The following is a 26596-nucleotide window of genomic DNA, read 5'->3' as shown; positions in this document are numbered from 1 at the left end:
TATTTATCACTCGCTTGTTGACGCATGCTATTCAGGGAGCCTATAAAGGATTAGTGGTGAATTAATATGGTGAAATATGAGGTCATTTCAGTGGTGGATATTAGTCTGTTACTTGGAGTGAGAAGGATAGCGGATGGATGAAAGGGGGCCCACTGTAATTATGCAGCAGTGGACAGCCAAATTGTGCGGCAGGGTTCACTAAATCATGTGGTAAAAAATGTATGCAGTGTAATGCAGTATATTTGATCATAGTATTACTTAATTCTTCCTTCATTTAATGCTTGTTAACACTGTCGGTGCACAGTCTGCCCCCATTAGTATTCATTCAACACCCAAACATAGTAATAAGAAAACAATAGGTGACCAGTGAACCTTTGACATGGACCTTTCATTGCATGGCAACACGTTGCTGGGTTTTTAGTAACTTTTGAACTGTTAGAGCAAGTAACATTTTTTTATGGTTAAAATCTGTAGATTATGGAGCAGATGATCGATTATGTGGCAAATGTGGCAATTCCATAATTATGGGAAAACCACCCTGGCCGCACAGTTGCTTAGTTTCAGTGCATATACCATGTGACTGGGCACTTCTCTCCCAGGTAATATTTAAGGCCCAATTGCGACTTTGGCTGTCCTCCTGTGGAGTGCCACACCAGTGCTTCATGGTAGGACCGCCAAAGCCGTCCCCACATTGCCTGCCGGATTATGACTGTAATCCTTGGCAGGCGGATGTGCTACAGCGGTGTCTTAGAAAGGCACCGCCATGGGACTGCCGCTGTACGTTCCTGCAGGTAAGGAATGCTCCATGTCATGAATTCTGTCCCGTGCAGGAACTGGGGGTGCAAAGATACAGGGCAGCAGAACGTGCCCCTCCCGCACGCACCCCCATGCACAGAGACACCATGGGACCCTGTTAGGGCCCTGTTTGTTGCCTCACCACCACTCTTTTCATGGCAGTCTCACCCCAATGAAATGGATGGCGGTGAGGCAAATCATAATATGTTTGGCGGTGCTGCGGCAACGCCAATATATTGCAGCCTCTGACAGGTTGCAGCTGTACTGTGGCAGTCCAACTGCCAAAGTCATGATACGGCGGGTAGACTGCTGTAGTCATAATCAGGACCGTAGTCCATGTTGTAATCATACGCTTTCTAGCAGTTTTTAAATGGGGTCAAAATACTCCCAGTGTTGCCAAAAAAAGGAGCACAGCAATAATTTAAGAAAAGTGATTGCCCAAGAACACAGAATTTGTTCAGGTGAGAGGCCGGGTTAAAATATTTGGCCCCTCGTTCCGCATTTACAGCTAGTCCACTGGTCAAGGGGGTGCCCTTCTCAGTGAAATGTCATTCTAGTTATAGTGTTTCTTTCCATCATATTCAGGTGAATGGCAAAGCTGAGATTAGATGTCAAATAACACAGTTCCCTGGCTAAAACATACCCACTGGACAAGGTCCTGTGGTGGATGTTACTACTAGACACTGCTAGAAACTGATATTTGCTACTGGTGTTTAAAAGCTTAAGCACTTCATTCCATATGAATACCAGAGTTCATTTTCTAAACTTGTCACTCAAAGTTTCCAATAGTGAGTAGTTAAGGCTTACTCCAGGGCATGGTAACAGGATCCAAAAATCACATACGGTATGAATAGCAAACACAATCAATAAACTCAGTCTCCAGCTGAATTATTTTAAGATGGTTTGTGTCAGAGGCAGATATTTAAAATGAAGTTCCAAAAATCTTCTATGTGACTTTACAGTTCCTCTGCTACACAAGAAACATTGGATGTCTCAGCAAACACAATGTGTCTCAAAAGGTACAAAGCTCTCGGTGAAAGCAAAATTGGAAATTGGCCACCCTACTATGGCCTCACAGTGCTAGACCATGCCTGTGAGCTCCAGGGGACTGGCCCCCTTCTCCTGGGACTCAGTGATGGGTCATATCTATGTGGCCCAGGAATGGAGACTCTTCTCCTCTGAGACTTGCAGCTGGACTAGACCATTGATGAGAGGCCCAAGTCCATGGGGCCACCTCTATTGGGCCTTGCAACACCAGCCAGTAGATTTGAGGACTAGGGGATGGGACCCACCATGGAGATGGGACCACCCTCCCCTTGGCCTAGCAGTGCTAGACCACTGCTGGGGGCATAGTGGAGGGGGACCACCCCCCCTTGGCCTCACAACACTAGATGTGAGGCCCAGGGGAAAGCTCCTACTTACTCCCCTGCTCCTTACAGCTCTGGATCATGGGGAATGTGCAGCAGAGAAAACCCCCATTTACTGGGCTTGCAGTGCCAGACCATTGTTGCGAGATGCAGGGAAGAGGCCGCCATTACACTGGACTCAGCTCTCCTAGGCCCCGTTGCTCTAGACCGTGGTTGAGAGGCCCAAGGCAGGCGGGGTTGGGAGGGGGCACTTAGGGTGCGAAGCCATGGTTCAGTGATGCAAGGCCCAAGGGAGTTAGACTCCTTCACCTACACCTAGTATCAAGCCAAGGGTATTAGGTGCCCAAGGTACCCAAACTATAGCAGTATTTTACTGTGTAGGCAGTGGGCAAAGTTAAGGGGACGCTTTTCCTTTGCACCGGGGCCCTAGCACCATTGCTATGCAACTTGCCTGTCTTTCACAGGCCTCACAGCCATGTTTCTGCACTCTGAGGCTGAGAGCAGATTCTCCCCTGGGCCCATCAGCCACGGTTGGATACCCAGTGCAGGGAATGCCCACCCATGAGCTTTGAGGCACTAGTCCATGGTTATGAGACATGGGGGGTGTCGCTCTATCATGGGTGTAGCTATCAGTGCAGCAGGTGCTATGGCACCAGGGTACATGGGTGGCAAGGAGCCAGTGCACCAAAGGTATTGCTGAGTTTTACTGTCCAGCATCGTTTACTTGCATCTAAACCCATACTTTGCCACTGGTCCCTTCTCCCATGCACCTCAGAGCCTTGACCTAGAGCTGTGAGGACCCGGAAAAGCCTATCCTTTCCTAGGCTTTAAAGCCTTGGTCTAGTGCTCAGAGTCCCAAGAAAGGTATCCTTCTGTCCTAGGCCTCCCAGCACTGGACCATGGCTCTGAGGGTTGTAGCTATAGACTGAATAGCAAGTGCAGTGTTACTGTTGCCTTGTGGGGTTTTGGGGCCAATGTACTTACATTATGGCTGTATTTTACTGTCCATTCAGTAGACGGAGGAACAATTTACCTTGTTTGCCACAGGGCTCAATGCACCACTGTTACGGCACAGTTTCCCTTCCTCTCTCAACCATGTTCATCCACTGTCAGGTCTCGCATCACAGGACCATCATTGTGAGACCCCTTGTAGAGGCGTGGCTAATTAAAGTACAGCAGGTGCCGTGAAAGTGGAACTGTAGGGTGTTAGGTCCCCTATGTACCTAGATTATGTCTGTCTTGTACAGGACTATGGCTGCGAGGTCCATGGAATGTGGCCCCACCCAGGGTCTTGGAATTAATAGTTCAGAAGGTGCAATGGCACTGGAGTCCAAGGTGCTTTGGACCATATTTACCAGAATTATGGATGTTGTATATACATCTTAGGGATCGGGCCGGGGCGGGGGGACGAGAGTGGCCCATTTACCTTGCAGTAACCATGACCCATGGCACCATTGCTACACCGCTAGCCCACTCACCTACACCTCACAGCCATGGTCCAGCGCTGCAAGTCAGGAGAGGCCTTCACTCCCCTGGACATCACAGCCATGGTCCAGTCTTGGGAGGCCCACAAAAAGAGGAAGGTAGTTTGCTGGATTGCTCTGCTTTTCTTTTAGATGTTTGCACAGCATACTGTAGTGAGTTCCTGCAGAATATCAAACGTTTAACCCTTTTTGCTTGCCAAGGAACTGATTTAGACAAGTAGTCTAATCAATATGGTGTAAAAAACAAACAGTGTAGCCGGTAAGCCTGGAGCAACATAGCCTAGTGGCATTGTCTTAATAATGGCTTTCCTTTACAGCGGTGCAAGAGGGCAGCATTTACTAACATGGTAACTGGGATGGAGTACCTGTACCACAGGAAGTGCCGTACAAAGGCCACTTTACTAAACATTTTCACCTTTAGGGTTGCTAAAATTGAGGAATGTAAACAGTGGGAATGACTCACCCCAGGACAAGCAGCACTCACCATAAAGTCTTTGAAATAATGGCCAGTCAGCCCATGAGAGAATGACATTTAAGAAGTTAAAGGTACAGGAAGAACATGATTTGGCCAAGATCAAACAATTTGGTCAAGTAGGAGAACCAAGATAGCTTGTTTGAAGACTCATAACTTTCCAGTATTCTTTATGCGTTAAAGAGAATACGAGTCTGATTTAGGACAGGGTGTCATGGAATGAAAACCTCAAAATGAACTCAGTGATATTTGGTAACCTCCATATATACATCATCTTGGTGAAACCACAAGCACGCTTAAAGTCCTGCAAATTAATGATGGGAAGCTGACTTCTGTCCCAGGTGGATGCCAAGGGATAGGTTGGGTGGAGCATGTTCTTCACTTGTAGACGTTAGGGATTGATTCTTTTCATCAAGTGATCCCAGCCATTACCCGATGCTGCAACTGCTAGAGGTGGAAGGGCCCTCCCCTGTGGTTTGCTGTGCTGGACCATGGTGGGTACGATTCAGAAATAGGCTGTCTCTTGTGTGGGCCTCACAGACATGGTCAAGCGCAGCATGACTTGAGGGGCCCATTCCCTGTCCTATATAAATACAGCATGCACATATATGTATCTAATGCACTAATCTGGAAACAAATTGTTAACATCTGATTGAACTTATACGTTTTGGAGAGACTTAGGCTATAACTTTCCATCCAGTGTGACTTACATAATGTAGGTCTAGTTAATTGAGATGTAAAATATGTGCTTATTCTAATAGTGTTAATATTTATGTTGTTGTTTTACTGATATTCTCACCAAGAAAGGTGCTTCCATCAAAGTTGCTTAAAAATAAACAATTGATGGCACTTCCTGTGATGTCATGTTCTGTTATTTCACGCTGTATGTAAATTAGGGGGGCCTCACACATTTCCTTTCTGCCCGAAGCCCCAAAAGTCCTAGGACCGGCCCTGGTCTGAATCATTACGCCTCCGCTGTCCCCTGGGCTGAGTGGCACAACGCAGCGCGAGCAGCAGCGGTGGACTCCCACCTGTGCTGTCGGCCAAACTTAAACTGTGGTGCCCCCGCCTGGTTGTGTTGCCAGTGGCTAGGCCCGCCTTAAGGTGTGTGTTTCAGTCAGTGGCTGTCCTGGCTGTCTCTGCAGTAACCATTGGGCAAATCATGAGAGTAACTCTCATGATGTCATCAGTGAATCTGAATGACGCGGTGTTGGTAATGTTTACATTGTAGCCAGCCCAGAGCAAGCTGAGCCAGCCTCAAGCGTGCCGCAAACAGTGCGTGGATCACACACTGCCAGCTAGAAGCTTTGCTCAGTGAGTGGTGCCACTGGCGTAGCTAGACCTACTGCCACCAGGGGTGGACCCTAAATGTGCCACCCGGTGCAGGTAAGAGCGGGGGCAGAGAGTGTATCAGCCTACAGATTACTTGTTGCGGAGGGCTGAGGGGGGGGTCTGGTAGCCTACGAACGACTGGTTCTCAGGGCGCAGTGGGGTGGTGGTAGTCAAAAGACATGACTTGCTCACCTCCGCCGCCTCCAAAAGCAGTGCCACCCACTGAGCAGTGCAAAGTAGCAGTGCTCCTGCTTGACAGCTGAGGAGGCACTATTCATTTCACTGTGGTGATGCGGACTACCACACTGAAATGTGTTAATCTAATGCCTGATGCGTGCTACTTGGCAGGGCTGAGTGTCTTTTTCACTCACTCAGTGTGAATTCAAATCTATGTGTGAATGACTTTCCAAACTCAGTCGCCAAATGTCTCTAACTGTATTCATTTTTCAAAAAAATACTGAAGCGATTTACACCATATAAGTTCCTGGGACTAAGTTTGAAAAAAGGGATTGATTACCGGTGGTGCCAGTAGAAAATCCGTCAGGTGGCAAGCTATAGCCCACGAGCATCAAAAACAGCATTTCCCAAACTTCCCATAATCTGTTCCAGCCCTACCACCTCGCCTCTCCGGTATGAAGTCGCCTTTCTCCTTCTTTCCGTTTGTTTTTAATTTCAGAGTAAGTACAGCTTTAACTAGGAGGAGTCGTTCTCTTCTCCCTCTCCTTTCTGTTTTAGCAGGGTGGGCTTTTGGCGCACGCGGGGTGAATAATTTACTCTGCAGATACAAAGAGATAACTACAGTGCAGTTCAACAGGCAAGGTTTCCAGCTGCAGCGACTGTTTTTTCCGGAGCAAACAAGAACTCATGGAGACCTCTGGAAAAGTAAGCATATAACTAACTTTCAACTGCAAAAAGATAACATACTTTAAACTAGACGTGGTATGTTTGTCTTTATATAAAGAAAACACTTTTAATAATCGAGTGCGAGGTTGCTAGAGTCCACTTATGCACGGGTAGAAAACTTCGAACACAGAGCACTCACTGTGCGAGTTTGAGCTCGTTAGTCAGCTGTGTAATTGCCTTCGGCAGAGTTTGCTCACTCCTGTATGCCCTAATGACAAGCTCTGCGGGACTTTATGCCTCACTACATGCTCTGTGATAAACTCACCCTGTCTTCACTCTTCAGCCTCAACTTTGGCTTCTCAAACGTGACCAGAAACAAACACCACGTCACTTCAGCGGAGCGCGCAGTTAAAGCAGAAAAAAACCGTCCACTCACTGTTTTTTGATGAAATTCACAGTTGCGTAACCGTTCACAGAAAACTGTAACTTTTTGGATGACATTCGCAACAATCGTGTAACCGCTCACAGAATATACTGTAACGGTTTTATAGAAACATATATCCGTCGGTGGCAGGGACTATAACCTTGAGGTATATATCGACTATGATTCAATGCGCTATATCTGTAAAATGTACAAATTACACACAGCGTTATAAACACCCACCCACAACCTGACTCACACTGATTTCTACAGGCGATCCAGGTCACTGTAGGTGCTATTGCATAATATGCTGGGTGAAAAGAAAACTACAGAAGACCCACCATTCTGGAAAGGCTAATGCTCTTGGGAAAGTAAACTACGTTAAAAGTGAAATGTAAACAGAAGCGACCTCGCTGACATAGGCTGTGTGTATTATTGGAACAGCCTTTTAACCATGTGTTTTCCCCAGTAAAGCTTAGGAAAGAATATAGGATCCCATAGTGCCCTGGGCCTCTTTAACTACAGCTACGGAGGGACCCGTCCCACCCAAAGCCCTGCTGGTTGCTGTTTCATTTTACGTGGACTACAGCTGTGAAGCACACGGAAAAGAAACTGGAACCTGTTAACTCCGTTTACAGACGAGATCGTAGCGCGGTTCAGGTTCTGCACGGCGAAGTGTGCTCTTATGCATTTCTGCAGCAATGCCCACTTGATTAGTGTAAAGTCAAGGGGCCGAGGCCACATACTTTGGCAATGAGGACAGGACACTGTACTTATGGTAACTGGAACTGGCCCTGAGCACCTGCACTCAGCCCCTTTCATTAACTGCCACGTCACTCGTGTTTCCTGTGCTGGATGGGTGTGGGTGAAGACCAGCCCCCAGATAGTAAATTGATCCGTGCTGGGACTCTGTGTCCAGCAGGACACAACCGTTAGAGGCATGCATTCCAATCGTTAGACTTTCTGGCACTGACTACTTTCATTCTTATGTCAGCAACAACATTCCTATTCAAGCAGCTGGCTTCTCACAAGGCCTCACGAGCACGTCTCCGTTCCGTCTGTTTTTAATGCTTGTTAATGCTTGTATTAAATTCTCGTATCCCGTGATGCGCTCAGGTCGCTGTTTTCAATACCCTTTTGTATTTTGTTCTTCCCCTACACCCTCAGGTTATTAGAGGTGTAGACAGTGTAATCTTAAGGACTTTGAAGGGTCCCAGGGACGACATATTTTCGAGCCCCTGAATGGAATACTTTAAAATGTTATTATCCATTCCGTGCTCATTCAAGCCTGTGGGATGCAAAACAATACTCAATTATGTCAAACTTTAACAGGGTCACAAAAACAGTTGAAAAATGTCTTACCTGCGGCACTAGGTAAAAAGATAGACTCAAATAGTGGTAGCCTAGATAGGGAGGTTTAAATAGAGAAATAGAGCAGTTAGAGGTCAGCTAGACCGAAAGTTCTCTCAGTGTAGGGTCCTTTTCCTGCCTGGAATGTAAGGCCCTGATAAGATGACCGGAATCTTTCTACTTCTGAGCATACAAGCCAACATTTGCAAAGCAGAAAGGGAGATTTAATACAAATAATCAGGGGATATAATTTCCCTGTTGATTTGTATTGAAATGGGGATCATCTTAGGCAGGAGAAAGCTACATTAAAGCCATTTTAGAGCCATTAAAAAAATCGGGAGCGGCCCGTCTGATTTAGGTCGAATGGTGTGTATGTCCTGCATAAACCCCTTTCTGCAAAATTGGTGTTTAGCCACTTCCAGTAACTAATAGGTGCGTCACAAATCTCACTCTTTGTTAAATTTTGTGCGGTCAAACCTGCAAGAATTTAATAGGAGGAAAGTGTACATTGTGTACCGTATCATGCATTTTGGTGTGGTAAGCACTACAATCCATATAATATTCCACAAAAACTCCTAATGGGTGCAATTTATCACACATGATAAGTAATATATCACCATTAAACATGCGTGATAAATAGCACATTCATTCCAACAGACTTGGAATCAGGGTCATAGGTGTATTTAGAGACAGGGTCTTTTACCAAAAATGTGTGACCAGGGAACGAAAACATGCTGTAGGCAGTGGGTGGGCTGTGTCTTATCTGCTGTGATTGACCGAGCATGTAGGTTTTCAGTTGGTGGAGAACCTACAGTAGCTCTCTGTGACTGAAGTGAATATGTTCTAGGAGATTTTGTGGGTGAAAAAGGGACTAATACCTATGGTAGGCCTAAGATAATGTGTTTTACCCTGCCTGCCTCAAACATTGGGGGCATGCGCATACTCACGAGAGCTCTGCCTATGTTTCCAGTGGAGAAGGGGCAAGCCCGCCTGGGCTCAAGAGTTGGATAAATTAGCAGTATGCTAGTCCAGTTCCAACAGCAGACCGATTCCTCAGTAACAATCTGATATGAGGTAAAGCAGTGTAGCTTCATTGGAGGGGGGGGATGTTTGGGATTTGATACCCCCAAAATGAATGCATTCTTCGCTTTGTAGTTGAGTTTGAGGACCCTGTGTCGGATCTGCTACATTTCGGTTTTTCTAGCTGGTGTGCGAGGAATAAAAGACAAAACAGTGAGCTCTTATGTAAAACGAGAGAGAGAGAGATACACCTGGTGGCTGAATTTCAAAACGTGAAACCATATAACCTGGAATCAATAGCGGCTTCCCTGCTTTTCAAAACTATGAGATTCTAAGCAAACTTGTTATTCCACAGAGTGGTGTACATGCCCACAGTCATGAGTTATCAGGGAGAACTATCAGACACAGGTCTATTACTGGATCAATTTTCTTGTCGTTCTCATTTCACTGAGTGTTTAACATGTTCATTTTTTTGGTAGCAGAAGCTTAAATATATATATATATATATATATATATATATATATATATATATATATATATATATATATATATATATATATATATATATATATAAATATATATATATATATATATATAGTGAGTTGTTTACTAAGAAAATTGTAAGTCTGCATCCATTGATGTAGAACTTTAATAGGTGCAAATATACTACTTTTTGGGATTTAGCAACATTAGCAGTAGCTGGCCTACAAAGCTGAGGGAGTCCCAGGTTTCCAGGCATACTACTGGCATTCAAACACCCAATAGAAGATGGGATGAATGCCTGCAAATAGTTTAACCACTTGCAATTGCTCGGGGAAGCATTTGTATCTCATTGTTTTTCATCCTCAGCCACTGTAGACAGAGGCCCACCTAATGCAAATCAGTACTGACCCTGTTCCTCCTGGAAACAGTCCATCTCGAGAACCTTGGTCATCTCATCCTTCCACCTGGAGACTACTGCTTTTTTAGTTGGGCTATTTGAGATTCATACTCCCTGAATCTTGCTAACTAAGCTATGCCCCTGAAGAGGTCATATCTATAAAGTATAGGATGTGAGCTGAGTTGTAGCCCACTGGAATCAGGCTAGAGAATGAGTTTGCAAAGTAGGTAATTTCAACTTCATGTATTGTACTTCAAGCACGCACACATATACCCAGCACATACTTTCATTGCACATGCACTGCACAGCACTACATCCCTCAGGCCTAGTTACACCCAGTACATGCACTAAACACACATATACTGCACATCACTTCTCTAACCCTGTACTGTACCCTTCCCAGGCATACATACATCCTACGCAAATCAGTACTCCTGCACAGCGCAGCAGACTATATCTACCTTATGTTGGCCAACGGTGAGTTAAGCACACAGCGACAGAACATTTATAAAGGTGAGTGAGCCTTTAGCCTTTAGGCCTCACTCCTCCAGTGATACAGGGGAAAAAGATCCTACTAACTACTACTGTTCACTACATGGTATGCTGCCACCACCGCACTTGTGCTGCTTAATGAAGATGAAGAATTTCACTTGGCTGTCTAAACAAACTCCGAGTTTACAAGCTGGCAAGTAAGGAACAACACAGTTGAGGAGATAGATTTCTATGGAGCTGCTATGAAGGACAAGTAAATATTTTATGCGTTTTCAGAGTATTAGTTTTGGCGTACAGAAAGAAGCCTGAGGAGCCCAGGAGGAAGCTCATACCCATAACGAGGGGTGGGTGATAAATTCCGCTTCACCGGCATAGTTGGCGGAGTTTTGGCCACGTAATGCAGCGTTCCAGCCAAATTCAACGAACCGCCGCGTGGTAGGAGTTTTTTCTCGTGTGGCTTCATTGGCAAGTGCAAGTGAGACTTGGCGACTTAGAAGCACAACAGAATGACAGGAATTCCCTGGAAATACCGTACATATCTGCAATGCCCTATTATGAAGAAGTGAATTGTTATGCAATGAACCACAACGAGCCCACGGAGATAAACACATTTCTAAAGGGATAGCATTTGCTCATCTTGGGTAGATTTGCAAGAGTGACAAAGCAAACATCTGAAAATGCACATGTAGATGCAAAGTTTAAAAAGCCAACTTTAGTACAGTAGAGTAAGAAATGAGGAACTTGCATATTCAAGATCAGACTAGTACAAACAAAAATGTAAATTCAAGATTACAATTAAATTACCCAAAATAAACATGACGTTTTAAAGTCACTGGAAAATATAACAACATTTTAAAAGACAATGGTAAATTGAAAACTTATAAAACAAAATTGAAATCAATTGTAATGAGCAAGTGCCCTTTAGTTGAACAGTGAGGAAGGGGTGGATAAGGTCCGACTATGGCTTAGGGTCACTGAATACCTCTTTAATATTTGAAAGGGACAAAATTAAAAGAATTGTGGACAAGTTCAATGACAACAATCTGACTTTGACCCTCACAAGTAATGTTAATAGAAAACACATAGACTTTTTTATTGAAATCTGTGACAATTAATTGCAACTTCCTTCTTTAGAAAGAGTACTGATTGGAACAGTTTTCTCCATGTGAGCAGCTTCCACCCAAAACCTCTCATGCATAATATCCCTTGCAGTGAACTACTATAGGCAAACGAGCTGTAGTACAGGTGCCATTTACGTGGGAGAGCAATCTAGGATTTGGGACATATTTAGGATATGGGTGGGGAAAGGGAGCATCAATTACAACAGGCAGCGAACATGGTTAAAAAACAGAAACATAGATGAGTTTCTGTTTTTTAGAAAGTAAGAGAAAGCAATGGAGTTGGTATCGCTTGAGAAATGATACAATAATTGTCAACTCAGTCTCAAAGAAACATCAAATGAATTTCAGGTGTGTTACATCTACCAAAGATAGGGTGGTGTATAGCCTTCTACGAACAAAAAGGACTAAGACGTAGTTAATTCCAGTGTAAAGTTGCAGTAGGTGTAATGTTTGTAGAGACAGTTCTGACAGTAGGAAATAAATCACACCGTTCTCCAACATCCCTAAGTACATTAATAAGATATTGACATGCAAAAGTGCCTGTGCTGTGTACACGCTAAAATGCCCATGCTAGAAAATCTACCTAAGACGTACCACACTATAGGTGCACACAGGGGTAATGTAACACACATGAGTAATTAGGGATATAGGGCCATATATAGGTAATACGTGTTTTGATTCTCAAATTGCGAGTTTTAGGGAATCGTAACTAGAGAATCGTAAAACGCAATGTAGGTAGGATTAGCAAAATATTTTGCAAACCCCACCTATTCCTTATTTGCGAATCGCAAATTGAGATTCGCAAATAAGCAATACCTTCCCATTCATTCCTATGGGCTAGAAGGACCGTAGGAATGAATGGGAAGACATTCTCAATTTGTGATTCTCAATTAGAGAATCGCTAATTGAGACAGCAATTTCAAGGTTGCAAGGGTGTCAATAGGACACCCTTTTGAACCACTGAAAGAAACATGTGTGCACACGTGGCACACATACATGCGCCACATGGCACTTTGAAAAATGCAAAAAAGTGCATTTTTCAAAGAAATCACAAATTACCACCAACCTGAAGTTGGTGGTAATTTGCGATTCCTTAAGCCAAAATCACACAACTTGGGTGTTTCCTACATTGCATTTAAGGAATCCCAATTTGGGATTCTGTTGGACCCGGCCTCATGGCGTGGTCCTACCCCTCCCGCATGGCGGGCCCAGGACGACATCGGCCCTCCATCGAGCCACGGTCACCCCCTGGGCACGACCCTACACGAACTACCGACGAGAGCAACCACCCTGGCAAACCACGGCTCTCCCCCCTGGAACATGGCGTACCCTGCACGCCTCACCCCTACAGGCCCGACTCCATCTTGGGCCCATCACGTCCCGAGCACGTGGCCTCGGCCCCGGCCAAGGCCCCAGCGAAGCCCCGACATCGAGGCACCAAGATCCCCCCGGGTGGTTGAGTGGCCACTCAACGGATCCAAGAAGAGGGGAGTTTCGATGGCCCTCCAGCCGTCCCCGGACGCCTGGTATCGATCGCCCTCCGGCCTCCCTGGGCGCTGGCTCCACCCCCCTGCTGGGTGTCTGGACACCACCATCCCGGCCCCTCTGCCCCCCAGGCGCGAGGGTCCGGACATCAAAGGACTCCAGTCCTATATCTGGGCCAGCCCTGGAGTAGGACGCCAGTTGTATCCTGGAGTCAAGAGCCCTGCTGACGCTGTCGCGGCTGACCCGAGAAGAACTCATTCCCCTGAAGCCTGAACCCGTCTTTGGAGCCTGCCGGTGCTGCCGCGGTCCATCTTAGCCGAACCATCTTTGGAGCCTGCTGGCGCTGCCGCGGTCCATCTTAGCCGAACCATCTTTGGAGCCTGCTGGCGCTGCCGCGGTCCATCTTAGCTGAACCATCTTTGGAGCCTGCTGGCGCTGCCGCAGTCCATCTTAGCTGAACCATCTTTGGAGCCTGCTCGCGCTGCTGCGGCCCATCTTCGCCGAAACCACCTCGAGGCCTTCTGGCGCTGCCGCGGCCCCCTCTCCGTTAAAGACCATCTGTCGAGTCCTGCTGGCGCTGCCGCGACTCGACCTCTCGGAACCCCCCGGCTCGAGGATTGAGAGCTGTGCGCAGGGTATCCCGTCCTTCACCAGTACTGAGACTGTCCCGCTACCCTGTCCCTTGTTTACGAGACTTTTCAGATCCCTCGATCTGCCTGTACATATCGCTGAAGACAAGCAACCTTTATTCTTGATAAAGCCTAAGAACTTATCCTCTTGTGTGGTGTCCATTTGTAGTGGTGTGGTTACTCTGCTGTACGATCCTAGGAGAGGACCCTCACCCAGGAGGCCTCTCGATAACGCTCGGCTACTTCTAGACGGAGGGGTGGACCTAGGGGTGGTCAGTCAGACATCTTCTGCCTCCCCCGGGATCACCTTTCTAACATTGGTGGCAGGCGGTGCGATCCGAGCCAACGCAAATCGTACAGAGAGTGATTCACCCGCTACCGATAAAAACACACCGCGACCATGACTACTCAAGAAACCAGACCGACTGCAGAATTCCGGAAAGAGAAAATGGAAGAGTACAGTCATAAGGAATTGAAACAATTCTGCAAAGACCTGGGCATCGCTACCACTGGCCTAAGCACCAAGGAAGACTTTAAATCGGCCCTGCAAAATGGGTGGAAGCCGAAGACACGCCACCCCAGAATGAAGATAACCCGAGCCAGAACGGACGCCCGGAGACCGACGCGTCCCCAGCGGGGGAAAGACCCGCAAACCTAGACACGGGCCTCTCCCACGAAGACGCCCGAGAACGAGAGAGGAACCGGCTCCACGAACTAGAGCTAGCCCGACTCCGGCTAGACGGAGAACTACAGCTGGCGGAAAGAAAAATAGCCCTCGAGCAACTACGGCTAGAAGGAGACCTGGAGGAGAAACGAAGACAAAGAGACCTCGAAGAAAAGAAAATCACGTTCGAGCATGAGCATGGCTTAAAGGAACTAGAGATCAAGGCCAAGACGAATGAGGCCAGCGCCTCCGGGGGCAAGACCTCGCCCCCTCCTATGGACACGAAGGTGCACATACCCAAGGATGTCGTCAAAGAGTACTATAAGAACGACGACATCCAACAGTGGTTCAAAGCCTATGAAGTAGCCATGACCGCCCATCGAGTACCCCTCAAGGACTGGGGCACCGGCCTGTGGGGGAAGTTCGTCAACGAAGGGAGGGACGCCCTGCTAGAACTCCCCGATGCCGAGATGACCTCGTACGAACACATGAAAACCGCCCTCCTCACTCGCTATGGACTCACCCCCGAAATGTACCGGCAGCGATTCCGACACTGTAAAAAAATCCCCTGTACCACATGGGTGGAATACGTGAACTTTTATAGCAGAGCCTTCGAGGGGTGGATCAAAGGCAGTCAGGTCACCACCTACCAGCAGTTGGTCTACCTCATTATATGGGAACATCTTTCCAACAACTGCTTCATCGAACTCCGGCAGCATCTCCTCGACAGCAAACTGACAGAGCCACGAAAACTCGCTGTCGAGGCTGATAGATGGGTGAGCACCAGAGTCCCCCGGAGTCCGATGGGAGACTACGGCCGGGGATCCCCGGGGAACCACCGACCACGAGGCGGCGGAGGAGGCCAGAGCAGGGGCCGAGATGCCCCCACGGGGTCCTCCCCTACCTCCACTTCGCCAGCCCTGGGCCAAAGGGGGGCCCCTCCAGCGCGACCGGGGCCCCGCCCAAACGTTACTTGCCACAGATGCCAGCGGCCGGGTCACTATGCTAATGATCCTCTCTGCCCGATGAACCAGCGACCCGGCACCACCGGTCCTCCAAACCGCCAGATCGCGGCCGCCGCCCTGGGTGAAGAAAGAGGCGAGGAAGAGGACGACGACCCCGAGCAGGCCGAGTGGGAGCCCGCCGCTATGTCTTTGGTGTGCCTGGCTGAAAGAGACATGATCCCCCGAGCCCCGATCCCAGGCAACACACAAAAGTACCGCCAATGGGTCACCATTAATGGACACCGGGCCGAAGCCCTCCGTGACACTGGAGTCAGTGTTACGGCGGTCCGCTGCCATTTGGTGACCCCTGAACAAATTTTGCCCAACGTCCTGTGCCCAGTACGGTCGGCGGACAACTCCGAGAGCTTGTGCCAGATGGCCTGTAACCCCTGCGAATGGGGAGGAGTGTCGGGCATGCTGAAGGTGACCGTCCGGGATGATGCCCCCGTGGACTGCCTCCTCGGGAACGACCCGGAAAGTTCCCCCTGGGCCCACATCGAGCGGAGAGAGCATCTGGGGATGCTAGGCCTTCCCGAGCGGGCCTGTGCGACCACTCGATCCATGACCGGCCGGGCCTCCGCCCTGAACGAAGACACCCCGCCTGAAGAACAGGAGTGGCCCGCACCTCCGCCGCCCGCCGTCCTCGAGGACGCCAACCCTGAACCCGGGCCCCAGGGGCCCAACCACGAAGACCTCACCGAGCTCGGCCACCTTCCCGAACTATCCCAATGGCGCCAAGAAGGTGGCCCCACCCGCGAGCAGTTCCGGCAGGAACAGAAAACTTGTCCCTCCCTCGAGGGAATCCGACAACAAGCCGCCACGCAAGCCACTGGGTCTATTGGGACCACGATCTCCTATACAGTGAGCAGAAAATTGCCGAACTGGGGGCCAGCCGAGTGCTGGTGGTCCCCCTACGATTCAGAGACTTCCTCTTGAACCTGGCACACGACGTGCCCCTCGCCGGGCACCTGGGGCAGGACAAAACCTACAGCCGCCTAGTGACCCATTTTTATTGGCCGAAAATGCGCAACGATGTGAACAATCACTGCAGAACCTGTCCGACCTGTCAAGCCAGCGGGAAGAGCGGGGGGGAAAGTCGAGGCCCCGCTCCAACCTTTTCCCGTGGTAACAACACCCTTCGAGCGAGTGGGGATCGACATAGTGGGGCCCTTGGACCCCCGCACCTCTCAGGGACACCGCTTCATCCTCGTCCTGGTGGACCATGCCACCCGCTGTCCCGAAGCCATCCCCCTCCGAACCATCATGGCCCCCGTGGTGGGCCGAGCGCTAATGGGGTTCTTCCCCAGAGTCGGCTTCCCCCGGGAGGTCGTGAGTGATCGGGGCACAAACTTTATATCTAAATATATGCGGTCCCTGTGGCAACAGTGCGGGGTCATATATAAGTTCACCACCCCGTATCACCCCCAAGGAAATGGACTTGTAGAGCGGTTTAACCGAACACTGAAGGGGATGATCAAGGGCTTAGAAGAGCCGCTACGACGCAGATGGGATGTCCTGCTGACCTGCCTTCTGTTTGCCTATCGAGAGGTGCCCCAGAAGTCCCTGGGGTTCAGCCCCTTTGAACTGTTGTATGGGCATCCTGTCCGAGGTCCCCTCAGCCTGGTCAAAGAAGGCTGGGAGACGGCTGTCCGAGATGCACCACCGGATGTCTACCGGTACCTCCTGACCCTCCGCAACCAGACTCGGAAGTTCCGGGAACTTGCCGAGGCCATCCTGGAGGTCAGTCAGGAGGAGATGAAACGCTGGTATGACCAGAACGCCTCGTCCCTCGAGTTCAAGCCGGGCCAGCAGGTCTGGGTCATGTCCCCGGTCGAACCTTGTGCGCTCCAGGACAAATGGACGGGGCCCTTCAAAGTGGTGGAGCGCAAGAGCCCCGTCACTTACTTGGTGGACATGGAGTCCCCCCGGAACCCCCTCCGGGTTCTACACGCCAACTGGCTCAAGCCTCACTTTGCCCCCACTGAACTGAGCCTGCTGCTAGCTACAGATGACGGAGCTGAAGACGACTCCGTGCCCCTACCAGATCTCCTGAGCACCACAGAGAAGGACGGCTCCGTCGAAGGGGTCACGCTCTCCTCTACCCTGACCCCAGGACAGCACCAAGACTGCCGAAAGCTGTTGGGGCAATTTGCAGACCTATTTTCCCTCACTCCCGGGGTCACCCGGTGTGTGTCCACGATGTAGACACCGGGGACAGCCCGCCTGTACGACACCGGGCTTTTCGAGTTCCCGACCGAGTTCGGGCCTGCATTCAGTCCGAAGTTGCCAAGATGCTAGCTGGGGATAGTCGAACCCTCAAACAGTCCCTGGGCCAGTCCCGATGTCCTGGTCCCTAAAGCCGCCGCCCCCGGCGCACCCCCGGAGCTCCTGTTCTGTGTCGACTACCGGGGGCTGAATGCCGTCACCAGGACCGACGCCCATCCCATCCCCTGGGCAGATGAACTGATCGATCGCCTGGGGGCCGCCAAGTATCTCAGCACCTTCGACCTCACGGCCAGTTATTGGCAGATCGGCCTCACCCCTGGTGCACAAGAGCGATCTGCGTTCTCGACCCCCGACGGCCACTTCCACTTCAAAGTGATGCCCTTTGGCATGAAAAACGCTCCGGCCACCTTCCAGAGACTAGTGAATAGAGTGCTGGCGGGGATAGAAGAGTTCAGTGCCGCATATCTGGACGATATTGCGGTATACAGCCTCCACTGGGACGAGCACATGACACACCTCTGGGAGGTCCTGACGGCCCTCCGACGGGCCGGAATGACAATAAAAGCCAGCACGTGCCAGATAGGCCAAGGGTCCGTGACCTATCTGGGGCACCAAGTAGGGAGGGCCAGGTGGCTCCCCTCCAGCCAAAGATTGATGCCATCCGGGCCTGGGAGCCCCCGGTCACCCAGACAGCAGTCCGAGCCTTCCTGGGGCTCACTGGATATTATCGGCGCTTCATAAAAGACTATGGGAGCATTGTGGGGCCCCTCACAGAACTGACCTCCAAAATACTACCACAGAAGGTGCACTGGACCCCCGATTGCCAAGCAGCCTTCGAGACTCTAAAGACTGTCATGTGCACCGCCCCTGTGCTCCAGGCCCCCGACTACAGCCGAGAGTTTGTGGTCCAAACCGACGCCTCGGAGCACGGCATTGGGGCGGTCCTATCCCAAGTAAACCCTGAGGGAGTCGACCTTCCCGTGGCCTTCATCAGTCGGCGCCTGCTGGCTAGAGAACAACGATGGAGCACCATCGAGAGGGAAGCCTTCGCCGTCGTGCGGGTCCTAAAGAAACTCCGGCCCTACCCCTTCGGCACCCACTTCCGGGTACAGACCGACCACCGGCCCCTGCGGTGGCTGATGCAGGTGCGGGGCGAGAACCCGAAGCTACTGCGATGGTCCATCTCCCTCCAAGGGATGGACTTCACTGTGGAGCATCGCCCTGGCAACGACCACGCCAATGCGGATGGCCTGTCCCGGTTCTTCCGCCTCGGCGAGGAGAACCCCCAAGAAGATGGGTGACTCTCCCCTGCCTTCAGCTGGGGGGGACGCGTGTTGGACCCGGCCTCATGGCGTGATCCTACCCCTCCCGCATGGCGGGCCCAGGACGACATCGGCCCTCCATCGAGCCACGGTCAACCCCTGGGCACGACCCTACACGAACTACCAACGAGAGCTACCACCCTGGCAAACCACGGCTCTCCCCCCTGGAACATGGCGCACCCTGTACGCCTCACCCCTACAGGCTCGACTCCATCTTGGGCCCATCACGTCCCGAGCACGTGGCCTCGGCCCCGGGCAAGGCCCCAGCGAAGCCCCGACATCGAGGCACCAAGATCCCCCCCGGGTGGTAGAGTTGCCACTCAACGGATCCAAGAAGAGGGGAGTTTCGATGGCCCTCCAGCCGTCCCCGGACGCCTGGTATCGATCGCCCTCCGGCCTCCCTGGGCGCTGGCTCCACCCCCCTGCTGGGTGTCTGGACACCACCATCCCGGCCCCTCTGCCCCCCAGGCGCGAGGGTCCGGACATCAAAGGACTCCAGTCCTATATCTGGGCCAGCCCTGGAGTAGGACGCCAGTTGTATCCTGGAGTCAAGAGCCCTGCTGACGCTGTCGCCGCTGACCCGAGAAGAACTCATTCCCCTGAAGCCTGAACCCATCTTTGGAGCCTGCTGGCGCTGCTGCGGTCCATTTTAGCCGAACCATCTTTCGAGCCTGCTGGCGCTGCCGCGGTCCATCTTAGCTGAACCATCTTTGGAGCCTGCTGGCGCTGCCGCGGTCCATCTTAGCTGAACCATCTTTAGAGCCTGCTGGCGCTGCCGCGGCCCATCTTCGCCAAAACCACCTCGAGGCCTGCTGGCGCTGCTGCGGCCCCCTCTCCGTTAAAGACCATCTGTCGAGTCCTGCTGGCGCTGCCGCGACTCGACCTCTGGGAACCCCTCGGCTCGAGGATTGAGAGCTGTGCGCAGGGTATCCCGTCCTTCACCAGTACTGAGACTGTCCCGCTACCCTGTCCCTTGTTTACGAGACTTTTCAGATCCCTCGATCTGCCTGTACACATCACTGAAGACAAGCAACCTTTATTCTTGATAAAGCCTAAGAACTTATCCTCTTGTGTGGTGTCCATTTGTAGTGGTGTGGTTACTCTGCTGTACGATCCTAGGAGAGGACCCTCACCCAGGAGGCCTCTCGATAACGCTCGGCTACTTCTAGACGGAGGTGTCGACCTAGGGGTGGTCAGTCAGACATCTTCTGCCTCCCCCGGGATCGCCTTTCTAACAGATTCCTTAAATGCATTTGCAAAATAGGGAATCACAAATTTTGCAATTCCTTAGTTTGCGTGTGGGTTTTTGTGTGCTACATAGCACACTGCCCAAATTCTGCGAATTTCTGCATTTGCAATCACAATTGGGCTACCTACATATGGCCCATAGAGTTTATCTATGTTAACCTAGCATGCCTTTGAATTCTTTATTACATCCTGCATTTTGTTTTGTTATCACTGGTGAAATACTTATCTCAAGCGTTATTACTAAAAGTGATGCAGGCCACAGACATCGCCCTTCCGATACTCAGAAGTGCATGTTGGTGTCACCTTGCACTGCGTAATAACCGCACTATGCATGATCCAATCTCTCCTGCATTGTGTGCCTATATCACTGTTTGTAATTTAATGAGCCTTGTTATTAAAAGTGATGCATGCCACAGACATTGTGCCTGCTGATACATAGCAGTGCTTGTTGAGTCACCAGCCACTGTGCTAAAATAGCATGATGCAGCACCATTGATTAGTCTGCATGATGGATAATACTGAACCACATTTAGCAGCACACTGCTATTTTGTTTTTTCACAAGGGCACAATGATTCTGTTTGCGATGGGACTGTATGCATGATGGTGCAGGCGTGCAGAGAGTGCTTAGCCCTGGTTCCTTGGATGTGTTGTCTACTACCGTACAAAATGATGTGTCTATCTCATTTTATATTTTGTACAGAAACTCCAATGGAGTCATACAGAAACCCATAAGTTACGCACTGTAATACCATTGAATGCCTTAGCATGGACATGATTCTGGTTCTGTGGAAAGTCCGAGTGACCCCCATGGGCAGCAAAGACATTGTGGCTGAAACATGTCAACCTATAGCAAGGATGTAAGAGGTAATTAGTTCCTCACCATGCATCCACCACTGCTTTTAATCTCTGTCCAAGGTTACCCTTTATTAAAAAATACACCACATTAGTGAGTAATCAAAAGACATTTTTAAGATAAAAACACCCCCCTTTCCCCGGAAAAACAGCTCTTCTGTAATCATGTGTTGAAGCATACCCTTGATGCACTAGGTGTCTCGGGTGGGACCATACCACCAACTGAGTTGATGGGCGAGGGGTCTTTGAAAAAGAAAACAAAAGACATTTTTTACAGACTCTTGTGTGAGGGGCACCTCAAAGGAAATTGTTAGCTTGCATCGTTTCACTTTTGTGATATTGAAACGGGAAGATGAGTGAGCTCTCACTTCTCACTCTCCTTTTTGATTACCCTTTGAGACCTTTTTTTTATCAACGCAAACACAACAAAATGATGGACAGAGTGCTATAACTTTTCAACCACTCACCTCCAGTCAAGAGATCATTCCTTTACTCTCTATGCCACTCCAGGTTGGACCCAGCCATATGCAAATTAGTCTCGACCCAGTCCGATCTGCCAGGCCAGGTAATCCCTTGACCCCATGTCTGGGCATACCCGTGGTCACTTAGGGCGAACATAAAAAACACGACAAGATGATGGATGGACTGCTGAAACCTTTCAACCACTAACTCCCAGTCAAGAGATATGGGTATAATCTGTCGTGATTTTGCTCACTATGCCACCCCAGTTTGGATCCAGCCATGTGCCCATCGGTCTTGACCCAGCTCCTCATGGGAACAGTCGAGCCCGAACTGCCAGGTCGTCCATGGACCGGAATCCAGCATCCCGGGACCGGTTTTGGGGTATTTGCCCATATCAGCCAGGCAACATGAAAATTAAAGTGGAATTGTTGTTGTATTCAGGTATTGATTTTGTCCCTAAATCCTTAGGGGGTTGGGGCATAGGGAAACAACCGTAAGACATCTGGAATCGAGACATACCATCCACATTGATCCAAAGGAACACAGGGGGTTGAATTTAGAGGAAAACTTATATTGTCCATTTCGGTGCATGAATATATTTTGTATTCAAACACCAACCGTAATTCTGTGCCGTCACTAGGAGTTGTGTTTGTAGAATGTTTTTAATTTCAGTTTTTTATGAAAAAAAAGTTGAATTATTTTGGGTATGGAATCCGATGCAATTTGATATCTCATTATAGGATCCTAAAAATGTTTGACAGGTGAAGGAAATGTGAGACTTTCTTGAGCACAATAAAAATATCATTAATAATTTAGAATGTATGTGATGACACCCTCTGAATAGCTATATGTAACACAAGATATTGTTGAATAATGTAGAAGTGGAGAAATGGAACTTAATATTTAGAGTTATCAAGTCTGTGTAATTTATTTTGAGAGATGTGCACATCCTTATGACTTAGTGTTTCAGTTCTTGAGATACCTAGTAGGAATGAATCCACTCAGGTGGGATGGTTAAATGGTCTCAGAAACACTATGAGTATATATGCCCACTGGGAAGTTAAATTGTCATAGCAAGGAAAAAAAAACTACAATACGTATATTACAAAAACAAATAGTAATAATGAATATTAGAAATTAGGTCTCTTGTTGGCAGAGGTTTACACCCTGACCAAGTAGGGACCATAATTATAGTCATGGTAAGTTAGTTACTCACCATAAACTAATCTATGCTCACCCTCTGGTAGCTTGGCCCAGAGCAGGCCGTCTTAACTTAGGAGGCAATGCTTAAAGTATTTATGCAACACTTAAAACTGTGAAACAGTGCAAATGCCTTACAAAAACACCAACTTAGAAAGATAGCGCTAAATTTAATGAACAAAACAAAACCAAAATGACAAAAATCCAATAAGTAGAACAGAGTTATTAATTTTTAAAGAATATTTTGCAATATAGTGCTTAAATGCATAAACTGCCAACCAGGGACCTCTTGTCGCACTTGACTGGGATAGATCCAGAGGTTCAGCTGACTGGGCTGGAGGGCGGGTTGGATACAGGGACCAACCTTGGCCCACTGCAAACAGTACCATGCATTGGAGGATGCGTCAGTGTCGAAGACCTGATGCAAGGAGCAGAGGAGGTGATAGATCGGCGCTAATCTGGCTGGATGTAGGCGATGCATGGGTTCCTACTTGCGTAGTCAAAGATGCGTTGCCGGTGAGCCCTTTATGATGAATGTGATGCATCATCGTCAAGCTGCGCATCTGACAATGCAATGTCCTTGTTATCAGCGGCGATGTGTTGTCAACGAACCCTTTGTGATGAAGGCAATGGGTCTCGGTGAGCTGCGCACTCGGCGATGTGATGTCCTTGTTATCAGCGGCGATGCATCGGCAGCGAACCCTTTGTGATAAAGGCAAAGCGTATCTGTGAGCGGCGCACCCGGTGATACCATGTCTTTGTCCCCAACGGTAATGCGTCGAGCGGAAATACTGGGGTTCCAACTGGCACACCAACGGCGATATGTGAATTTTGCAGGAACCAGCCAGAACACCCACTTCCAAGGACCTAGTTGGATTGGCCCCACTTTAGCAGGGTATGACTCACAGTTGGCAGAGTCCAGAAGCTGCAGAAGAGTTGTTGGAAGTCTTTGATGTCCCTGAGAATTCAGAACAGGAGGCAAGCACCCAACCCATTTGAGTCATTTTGGTTCTGGGGATATAAAGATGCAGGTCAGGTCCTTCTCACTCCTGGGCTAGGAGGGAAACAGGCAGCAGGGCAGGCTCAGCAAAACAGGAGTCTATCATAGGCCAGCAGAGGCCAGCAGAGGGACAGTACTTTCAGCAGCACAGCAGCCCTTCTTCCATGCAGAATGTCCTCCAGTCCAAAAGTGTACTGAGTTGGTGGTGTCAGGGTCCAGTACTGAAACCCAGTTGTTCCTTTGAAGTGGGGGAGACTTCAAAGAGAGGCTTTTGAAGTTCACAAGGTCACTGACCTTCCTGCCCTGGCTTCAGATGTACTACAAGGGGGTATGCATCTCTTTGAGTGGGGACAGGCAAAGCCATTTTCAGGTGCAAGTGTCCTCCCATCCTGTCCAGGATGGCCCTTCAGCCTGGTGATGGCCCATCAGGATGGGAATGGTCCACCAGGCACACCTAAGCACCCTTTGTGTGTGGCTGTCTAGAGGAAATGCACAAAGCCTAGCTGTTACCCACCTCAAACGTGTAATTAGAGACAGGCAGAGGCACAGAATGTCAAGGTAAGAAAATGTCAACTTTCTAAAAGTGGCTTTTCCAGACTTGCACCTTAAAATCCAACTTTACCTTAAGTTGTGATTTTAAATTGTGAGTCCAGAGACACCAAATTCAGAATATCCATTTTTTCCCAATTGGAAATTTCACTCATAAAATGTAATTAGGTATTCCCACTGTTAACATTTGGGAGTGATAGGCCTTGCAGTAGAGAAAATAATGTAAGTGTTTCCCTAACTGGGCATGTAAAACTTAAAAGTTACATGCCCAACTTTTTAAATACACTGTAGCCTACCCTTGATGGTGTCCAGGGCCGACCTTAGGGATGACTTATATTTATTAAAAAGGAAGGTTTGGGCCTGGCAAATGAGGGTTAACTTGCCAGGTCAAAATGGCAGTTTATAACTGCACACACAGGCTCTGCAATGGCAGGCCTGAGATGTTTAAAGGGCGAATTAATTGGTGGCACAATCAGTGCTGCAGGCATACTAATAGCATTTAATTTACAGGCCCTGGGCATCTATAGTTCACTTTACTAGGGGCCTATAAGTAAATTAAATATGTTAATTGTGTATAAACCAATGTTACCACATTTTAAGGAGAGAGCACAAACACTTTGGCGCTGGTTAGCAGTAAGAAAGTGAATAGAGCCCTAATGTTAACAAAACGTGGTCAGAAAAAAAGGAGGAGGAAGGCAACGAGTTTGAGATGACCCTGCAAAAAGGGCCATTTCCAACAAGGAAATTCGAAAAAATGAAATCTGTAAACTACCACGCAATAATTAATATTTATTTTTACAACGTTTTTATTGAGCCGAGCAAATGAGACATAGCAAGAACAATCGATAACAGGGAGCTTAAATAACATTATATTATCAAAACCTCCATGTTATGCATAAAACCAGCATGGAACAAATACAAGGGGAAATAGAAAAAGCATATTGCAACAATAATCTGGCTACATCCTTAATTTTCAAAAGTGCTTTAGTCAATATCCCGACTATTTACAAATGTGCAAATCTAACATACTAAAGTGCTAAAGTGCTATAATATCTTCTGCTGTACTTAATCTGTGCTGGTTCTATGTCGGGTGAAAGACAACTACCGCGCAATAAATTGCTAGTAATGTTCATATGACGAATTAGTAAAGCCCTCATGACCATCTCAGTAAGGGAAAGTAGGGAATCAAAAGCAATGAGTAGGGACTGATGTAAAAATAGGCTTGGTGACCATGATTATAAGATGGTATGTTTATATTCTGTCTCCAAAAACATAAGAACTTGGAGGAGTGAAAATAACTAGTAGGATAGTTGTTAAAACAAGAACTGGAGAAAATGGGCATATGTGAAATTTTAAGAACAGAGCAAGAAGAAATGAGGTAGATGTAGGAATAAAATAAAAAGCGACATGAAGCAAATATTCAAGTGATGAAGCATAAGCTTAAAAGCAAAAGTGAAATGAGACAGAAGGTTTACAAACAAAGGTGACAAAATTAGTGCCTTGAATTACAAATGATTAATAAGAAAGAAAACTGAAAATCCAGATTGTTTCTATTGTGACCATATATGATACAGCAGATACAACAAGCATCTTTAAAGAACCAAGGATTGCCACTTAAATGCTGCGTCCAGCCATAACAGCTATATCTTGATTGCATTATGGCCTGACTATGCAAAACCTTTATAATGCAAACCAAATTGTGAGCCCATAAGCCTATGTGGAGAACAAACAGTGCCTAAGTGTTGCTGTCCTAACTGAGAACCCCCCACAGCGGGGGGCGGGGAGTTGATAGAGCCACTTTTGCGGCTCCCAGACTGGATTGGTACTATCAATGCTTCAGTGCCCAAACTGTGTTACATCCACTCATGCGAAGCCGGAGGTTGAATAGGGGGGAGGCATGCCTCTGCAGGGAGTGTTATCTAGAAGGTGTTCACTGCGTCAGATCATGCTGAGTTGTCATCTCCACTAGGGTAACCTTGAAAGGCAGATAGCAGGTCGTCTTACACTGCCGCTATGAGGCACCTTCTCAATCCCCTTATTTCCTCGCGTTGCAGAGCAGTGCCCTCCTCCGTTCCCCAGTCACGCTCTGCCAGTTTGTCACACCAGGTAGTGTCATAGCCTTCCAATGCATATCAACTGCCCTCTTAGCTAGCAGCAGCACCAGCCCCTCCTGCTCTACGGCACATATAAAGGCCCAACAAGCAGCCACCATGCTATTCAGAACCTCATGGCTTGTGACACATGAGCGAGTTGCGCAGACCTCTGCCCACATTGTGGGGCCACTGGACAGCTCCAAAACATATGCACCATATTTGCCTCTGCAGCCCAGCAACGAGGGCATTCTGGAGATGCTGTAGGGCATATCTTATGTATTTTG

At 48.6% G+C, this 26596-nt stretch overlaps 1 protein-coding gene across 1 annotated transcript in view; it reads left to right on the top strand.

Moving 5' to 3' along the window:
• The first annotated feature begins 6160 nt into the window (after nucleotides 1-6160).
• Nucleotides 6161-26596, top strand: part of LOC144818537 (alcohol dehydrogenase 1-like) — a 290421-nt gene continuing 269985 nt past the window's right edge. Inside the window, exon 1 of the mRNA XM_078676057.1 lies at nucleotides 6161-6332. Within this exon, the coding sequence (XP_078532183.1) occupies nucleotides 6315-6332 (18 nt within the window). The 5' untranslated portion in view covers nucleotides 6161-6314. The remainder of the gene's footprint in view (nucleotides 6333-26596) is intronic.

This window comes from Lissotriton helveticus, chromosome 2_1 (genome assembly GCF_964261635.1).
Source record: "Lissotriton helveticus chromosome 2_1, aLisHel1.1, whole genome shotgun sequence".
NCBI lineage: Eukaryota > Metazoa > Chordata > Amphibia > Caudata > Salamandridae > Lissotriton > Lissotriton helveticus.
The sequence above is the reverse complement of the archived record's forward strand: the minus strand, read 5'-3'. Positions and strand labels throughout refer to the sequence as shown.